Here is a 7,808-nt window from a genome sequence, read left to right as displayed (position 1 = left end):
TTCCACCTCATCTTCAGATGGAAATGTGACTTTTTCTTGCCTACGTCGTATTTAATTGGTGACCATCTGAAAAGAGACCCCATTTGTCAGAACAGGTGTGACCAGAAGATCAGGCTCCTTCTCCCCTGAGGGACACTGGTCAACTCTGTCTGAACCGTTGCATAAGGACTCAGCTTTGAGTCAGTATGGTCAGGGAAAGGGGGAGTCCAATATTTCCTATGAAGTTTGATGGGCACTTTATGGGAGTCAACCCCACAAAGCAGGGTTTCAGCCTGGCTCAAGAAGAATACAGAAAGCATTCATCTCCAAATAGTGTGGGGTTTTGTTTAGTAAGAGCATTTCAGGTCGCATAATAAAGATGGTGGAACTTTCTACAGGCTTGTTTACACCACAAAGTCTGTGGTGTTACACCGACGCCATTTTTATTATCTGAATTAAAAAAGAAGATGAATAAAACATGTTTATATTGTCATTTGAATTTTTACTCAAATGCAACTTAAAAGGAATAGATCACCCAAAAATGAAAATTATCCCATAATTTACTCACCCTTGAACCATCCAAGGTAGCCTATATATGATTTCCTTCTTTCAGCTGAACACAGTCTGAGTTATATTAAATATCCGGGCTCTTCCCAGATTTGACATTGAATGGCATTGAAAAGTGCCTGAGTTTTAAGCGCATCCATCCATCATAAAAGTAATCCATCCAAACTCCAGTGGGTTAACCCATGGATTTGCTTCAGAAGGCATTTATTAAGTAAAAAAATAACCATAATTTATAAACTATAATCTTTCGGCAACATTTCACTTCTGGCGATCGAGTTTAGTTTATAAAGTTTTAAATATGGATATTTTTTCTTACAAAAACCCATGGCTTCGCCTCAGAAGGCATTTATTAACCCACTGGAGTCGTATGGATTACTTTTATGATGGAAGCGCTTTGTGGACATTTTGAAAAACCCGGGCACTTTTCAATGCCATTACAAAGAAGAGTCAGGATATTTTTTAATGTAACTCCGATTGTGTTCGGCTGAAAGAAGAAAGTCATCTGCACCTAGGATGGCTTGAAGGTGAGTAAATTATTTTTGGGTGAACTATTCCTTCAGGAGTATTTTAAAAGTCGAACAGAATCATCTGAAGTGCTTACAATTTCTCAGTTAGCTTGAAGCGTTACTGAACCCCTCAACCCTTACTGTCCCAACACCGCCATTTATTTGAGTTGGTAGGTTTGAACCTGCAGAAAGTACATGCATTGTTGTGTGATAGAGTCTAACACAAATAACTCTTACCAGTTAGACTATTCTGTGCATTTCTCATTTCTGGGAACAGAATGTGTGGTGAGAAGTAAAGCAATTTTTACAGGGATTAAATTACTATTGTGGTTTGAATTCCTTGCAATTATCTTTTTTTGTCCTGGAGAGACATACCTTGAGAGAGAGTGTGACTTCTCCAAGGTGTGTGCACGATTCCTCCTTGAGATATTGGTATATCCTCAGGCTCTAAACCTTCAAAGACAAGATTAGTGCATCTGCTGAGTGGGTTTGCAAAGTGATAAACAGCCATTCAGATTCAAATGAAATTCATTGACAACTCAGTTTACCGATTTCATCACCCATGATTTCATTAGCAGCAGGGTTGTGTCTGGCTCCTGATGAATCGCCCATTCTTGCCTGTTTAATTGAGAATTAGAGTTTACCACAAGATTTACATCACATTTGAGCATTTATTCACTCTTAGAAAAAAAAGGGTTCTCTCAGGTGCTTCATGTATAAAACCTTTTAGGTTTTCCTATCATGGGATGATTTTATGAATTTAGCTTTAATTCATTTTGTTTCAATTCATTTTTTATTTTACTTAATTAAAAGTGCCTCTATTATGCTTTTTCGAATATGCGCTTTCCTGCAGTGTGTAATATAGCTGTTTGTGAATGTCAACTGTCTGCAGTTAAATAAAGTTATCGTCTCCTAAAGGAAAGAATCGATTCTGAACTGCCAAAACAAGTCGTCAGCAATTCCAGTCTCACTTCCTGTTACAAACCTACATAATAATGTAACAAATTTGCATAATTCTAGCCTATGGTCCTTCATTGGCTGCCCACGAACAATGTCTAATTTATTTGACCCGCCCTCAAACACTGTAGTTGCAGCTGAGACTGGAAGAGTTTGGTTTCAGGTTGTCGACATGTTGAGAAGACGGCTGTTTTCAGTGCTGTGAATCCACTTTGTGTTTACACAACACAGTTTTCAACTAAAAACAGAAAACGTATGCTCTTTGTGCTGTTCATTTGCCTGACAATGGCGTTTTGGGGGCCTGAAAACGCAAACCTTTGAAAACGCGATTCAAAGTGCAAGTTTTTCAAACCGATACCGTTATCGTCTCTGTGTAAACTACAAAAATGTGAATTCGTGAAAACGGTGATAAACATTCAGCCTATAGGGATTGTAGTCTTTCTTTACAAAGTGACATCGGCATCGCCAACTACTGGCCTGGCATGAATAATACAGCGTTTTTGGTTGTTTTCGCAGATCTGTGTGAGCGAGCGAAAAACACAAAGGAAAAACATACCCTCAGTGGAGGGAGAATAACAAGGAACAGGTGGGGTAATCAATTAAAAAAAATGAGTAACCATGGAAACAAATGGGAACGATTAACTATGACAAATAATGAACAGGGACAAAGCAAACTAAAACTAACAGGTAAATAGAAACTTCATGTGACAGGATGCATATAAACCTATTGAAAGAGACCTCCGAAAGAAAATTAGAAACCTTTAAAATAGCATAATAGGGGCACTTTAAGCAGCTTGTAAACATACTTTAGAGAAAAAAAAAAAACACACACGAAATAACCAGTTAAACATGATAGTATTATATGCAATCATTTAAGACATTTCTCCTTCTATAGAAACGTTTTTTGGCATAAAGCGTTATTTAAAATTGAGTCAAGAAACCATGAACCTTTGAGTGTATGATAGGTTAAAGAAATATTGTAATATACTAAATATAAAACAGTTTTATATGCAGTGTTGGGTGTAATGTAAATTAATGACTTTTCCCTTGAAATTTTTTTTTCTGTATTTTGATTACATTTACTTCTGATGTAATTGCACTAAATACTTTATTGTTTTATATAAAATTGTTCTGTAGTCTATAGTGGATTTAAAACCAAAATTTAACTGGTCGAGGTTGATATGGGATTTAGAAAGTATTTCAATAATTACCAGCTACTACATCTTCAACCGTGTAACTTACCCAACACTGTTTATATAAAAACAATGTCTATTTTCTTTTAGTTTTATGCCGTTTGATTTGTCACTCACCACGCTCACAAGTGTCGATGTTTTCTGCCCTGGTGCACTGGCTGCACTGTTGCTCTCCAACTCAAATGAATGTCTGTTGAGTAATAAAATAAGTTGAATCTTTTTGTTTAAAACACATAAGTGACTATTGCTTATACGATCCCATTTTGCCAGTGCAATAAAGTTTAAAGCCTAAAGTTTATCCCACATGCACTGAAGTTATTGGCTGGTGTCCGAGATTAAAACTGCAAAAATCGCCAAATAAATGTTCATTCATTTTCAAATCATTATTGAATTAAACACTCAATTTATATTTTAACACAAACAAGATTCAATTGCTTACCATAAATGTATGATATGCTGGGTTTAATGCATTGCTAAGTGATTACTGTAATTTAATTACTTTTCCCTTGAAAAATTTAAGTACAGTTACTATGGATGTAATTGCGTTAAATGCTGTAATAGACTATAGAGCAATTCTATATAAAACAAAAGTGAATTTTAAAATTTATGTTGTTAAGGTAACCTTCTCCCTTTAAAACAGTTCAAAAATTATTTTTTATTTAATTCAGTTTTATATTATTTATTTGATAGAATTAAAAGAAGTTTCCCGTCGAGGTGATTTAGAAAGAGATAAGTAATGCAATACTTTTTAGAGAGAGTAATTTGTACAGTAACCCAATTACACTCTTGAAGATGTAATTAGTAGCTAGTAATTAATAAATTTTTAGAGCAACGCAGATGATACTAAAAGTATTGTCAGTCCAAAAATGCCTGAAGTTTTTCCAACACATCATGCATTGGAGTTCTTGGCTGGCCTCTAGTGGTTGAGATTAAAACTGCAGCTCCAGGTACAGCTCCAAATAAATGTGAATAAATCTTTAAATCCTATCTTTTTATTATAATAATATTTTATTTATAAGGAAGGAGTATATATTATTTTACCTTAATGAGTTTAAACAATGTGAATGAGACTTAAATGCTAACTGGTATTTGACCCACTGGCTTATATATCATCACTATGCAGACAGTCTGCATAGACTTTAGAAATTTTAACCTCTTTTTGGTCTCTTTTTCATGTCTTCCTATGTGAAGCATGAACGAGAATGTGTAAGACGCAGTTCTTTGTGTTTTGTGACAGAGCCACATTCCAGCCTCATTCCTTACAAATTTGTATAGTGGAAAATCTTGACAATGATGTCTAGGAATGTAGCTTACAACAATAGCGCAGGTGACTTTCGGCTACATAGGCAACAATGCATGTCCTGTAGCCGTTTTCAGATGACTTAATCTTTTGAGCCATGTTTTTTTTTTAAACAAAAACAAGCGAACTCACTTAAAGGTCACTCAGAAGGAACCACTTACTTTCTACAGCTTGCACAGAGAACCAAGAGCGCAATGCTAATGATGATGAGGACAATTATGGAGAGAAATGCGGCCTCTGGTTGCTCGGAGATCGCCCAGCCAAAGAGATCTGGGCTGATTGGTGCCATGATTGTGGTACCTACAGGAAGACAGATCAATTGTTGAATACATAGTCAAAGTGGACCTCATACCATTTTCAATTGTGCCTGAATAGTGCTTTACACACACAAAACTGAACAACATTTGTTACATGGCTTTGCATCATCAGGTCTTTTATATTGACTGTTTTGCCTATGTCATGAAGCACATCGATTACCACAGAAAGACGTTTTCACATAATATATCCATTGGCATCACCACCAGAAGATGGTTTTGATGTTGAGAAGTACAGTTGGGCAAGGACAGTATATACCGTACATACATTTTCAATGGGGGGACAGAAAGCTCTCGGACTAAATCTAAAATATCTTAAACTGTGTTCCGAAGATGAACGGAGGTCTTACGGGCTTGGGACGACATGAGGGTGAGTCATTAATAACATAATTTGGGTGAACAATTTTTGGGTGAACTAACCCTTTAAGTACTATGTACTTACATTGAAATTAATAATTTGATACAATGGACTTATTGTGTACATGTTTTTAAATTGTACTTATATTTTAAAAATACCAGCATGTAATTACAACTGTAATTAATTTATGTAATTACACAGTTGACCCTTCCCTTACACCTACCCATACCACCACACCTGTCACTAACCTTACCCGTATCACACCTCAATAGCAGCAAAACATGAACACAATAAGTACATTGTACTTATTTTTCAATGTAAGTGCATAGGACTTAAAGCTACTTAATATAAAGTGGGACCAAAGTGAATAATATAGGTTTGGAATGACTTAAGCGTGAGTAAATGACAGAAAAAATAAACTTGCTGCCTTAAACTTTTAAGTACAATCAACTTGGATGTTTAAGCCATTTCAACTTAAATTACATTAAACTGACTTAAAAAAAAAATAGTTGAATCTTATATAACATGAACTTTTCAACTTTACACTGAACTTTATTTCAACTTGAACTTTATAACTTTTAAAAAAGTTGAAAATTGCTTAACTTATTTTGAAGAGCTAAAGCAATGTACAAATTTATGTTGACATAACTTAGGTCATATACATTTTTACAAAGTTTCATTTTTGGGTGAACTATTATACTGAATACACAAGTGTCATATCTGGGTGAACTATTATACTGAATATAGAAGGCACTGCCACATTATATGGATTTAATATGGCTAGTTTATACGTAGCTGGGAGTGTTGTAATTTGACCAGGACAACAAATCATAAACCAGAATAACCACTTTTTAATGAATCAGTAAACCATCTTTCTTGGTGGGTATACTGTAGACACCGTATATCTGTAACTCCAACAGTACTACAAGTAAGGTAGGTAAACCTCACCCAAAACCAAAATGACACATGGAACAGATTCCAGGACTAAACTTAAGAGATCCACCTGCTCTTAAACATTTAAAAATGCTAAAATTGCACCTCTCCTAGTTCACTATTCGATTATTATGCTCACTGAACAATAAGAGCAAGACCAAATAAACGTCCTTTGAAACAAAAAATAAATGGCAATGAATTAGGTCTCACTTGCATACAAAATGACAGGTGGAAATTATGAGCAGAAATATAGTGAAAAAAGAAAATACCTGTAGAGATGATAATTCAGTGACCTCCTTCAGTCAGTGACCTGTTGTTTAAAGCGTTCAGATCCAGTCCCTGGGCAGTCTCTTCTCTTGAACCCTTACATATCGGTGCAGACAACAGTCAGTCAGCATAACACTGACACTACCTTTCTGACAGGAAGGGGAAAAAGCTTTGACAAGCTCAATTTCCTCATTCTTTCACCTGTCATCATGACATCAGACAGATCACTCATTCATTTACTTGTGTAGATTTTTCCCTCTCTCACCCTTTTTCAGATGTACTTACTGATTTCTAGTTACAGAAACAAATCAAACCAAAGAAATTTCAGTGTTACACTAAGCCATCATATTATAAACTCAAAAACTTGATTGTTTATCAAATCACAAATGAAATACGATCTGTACAGAATATTACTGTAAACATCTGTTTGAATTGTCATCAGAAGTCTTACCATTCAGACATCCTGAGAATGTGACAAACCTAGAAGTGCCACCACCCTGGAAAGGCTCACCTAACCGGTTTATAATCACAAACTAGTCTCTCTGTGGGTATGCTGTTAATGTAACCAACCGGAAATTTGCATTTACACAAATTAAGACATGTACTTTGAACCTTGTGATCCTTTTTAAAGAATTCTTTTGGCTCTGACACATGTTCCAGATAAAACTAAATTACATTATGTTGTAATGTTATGTTATATAGAGATGATGCCGAGGTTAGCTGTCACAATGACTATACAGTATCACTAAGGTTTACTGAAAAAACGGTAACACTTTACAATAAGGTTTCATTTGTTAACATTAGTTAATGTATTAACTAAAATTAGCTAACCACGAGCAATACATTTGTTACTGTATTTGTTTATCTTTGTTAATGTTAGTTAAAAAAATTCAGCTGTTCATTGTTTGTTCATGTGCTAATTAACTAATGTTAACAATACAACTTTTGATTTTAATAATGTATTAGCAAATGTTGAAATTAGCATCAACAAAGATTAATAAATGCTGTAGAAGTGCAATTCATTATTAGTTCATGTTAACTAATGTATTTAACTAATGAAACCTTATTGTAATGTGTTACCAAAAAAAACCCTCAACTGTATAATATAAAAAGTTGTATAAAATTACAACATTTAAATGTAATATTTATATAAAAACACTTAAGATTTGTTAGATTAATCAAGGATTAAGCTTTAGTTAAATTACAACATTTAAGCAGCTTTTTCAAAATGTGCCATAGAAAAAAAAAATTGAGAATAAAACAATAGCAGTGTCATATTTTAAGATATATCAGTGCAAACAGTTTCAGTTAAAACAGCTCAAATATTATGCATTTTAGTCTGGGACTAGACTTGAGCCTTGTCTGTGAAATCGGACATTGATGTCTTGATATAATTTTTTTGCTGTTTCATGAATTGTTTTACTGTTTAAAGTT

The 7,808-nt window shown here is 34.5% G+C and overlaps 1 protein-coding gene across 2 annotated transcripts; it reads right to left on the bottom strand.

The window, feature by feature from the left end:
- Positions 1–204: 204 nt before the first annotated feature.
- si:ch73-204p21.2 (uncharacterized) lies at positions 205–6,871 on the bottom strand. 2 transcript variants are annotated; one of them, XM_056267176.1, is made up of 8 exons: positions 6,826–6,871; positions 6,377–6,470; positions 4,664–4,802; positions 3,329–3,392; positions 1,601–1,670; positions 1,428–1,505; positions 1,148–1,234; positions 205–429 (listed from the first exon to the last, which is right to left on the bottom strand). In XM_056267176.1, the coding sequence occupies exons 3-7, from the start codon at positions 4,789–4,791 to the stop codon at positions 1,158–1,160; spliced, it is 417 nt and encodes a 138-aa protein (XP_056123151.1). In that variant the 5' UTR covers positions 4,792–4,802; positions 6,377–6,470; positions 6,826–6,871; the 3' UTR covers positions 205–429; positions 1,148–1,157. The 2 variants fall into 2 exon arrangements, with proteins under 2 accessions (XP_056123151.1, XP_056123150.1); XM_056267175.1 differs by having other exon boundaries at positions 3,320–3,392; positions 6,826–6,846.
- Between the last annotated feature and the right edge of the window lie 937 nt (positions 6,872–7,808).

The sequence above is a fragment of the Rhinichthys klamathensis genome, unplaced genomic scaffold (assembly GCF_029890125.1).
Source record: "Rhinichthys klamathensis goyatoka isolate OS25496 unplaced genomic scaffold, OSU_Roscu_1.1 h1tg000256l_1, whole genome shotgun sequence".
NCBI classification, from domain to species: Eukaryota; Metazoa; Chordata; class Actinopteri; order Cypriniformes; family Leuciscidae; genus Rhinichthys; species Rhinichthys klamathensis.
Note: the sequence above shows the minus strand (reverse complement) of the source record. Positions and strands in the feature narration are given on the sequence as shown.

What these genes read in the sequence shown, in the direction of transcription:
- si:ch73-204p21.2 (XM_056267175.1), bottom strand. Translation starts at nt 4,791, where the DNA reads ATGGCACCAATCAGCCCAGATCTCTTTGGCTGGGCGATCTCCGAGCAA. An exon ending in CATCGACACTTGTGAGCGTG is followed by an intron (nt 1,671 to 3,319) that starts GTGAGTGACAAA and finishes TCAATTAAACAG; the next exon opens with GCAAGAATGGGCGATTCATC. An exon ending in AATCATGGGTGATGAAATCG is followed by an intron (nt 1,506 to 1,600) that starts GTAAACTGAGTT and finishes TTGTCTTTGAAG; the next exon opens with GTTTAGAGCCTGAGGATATA.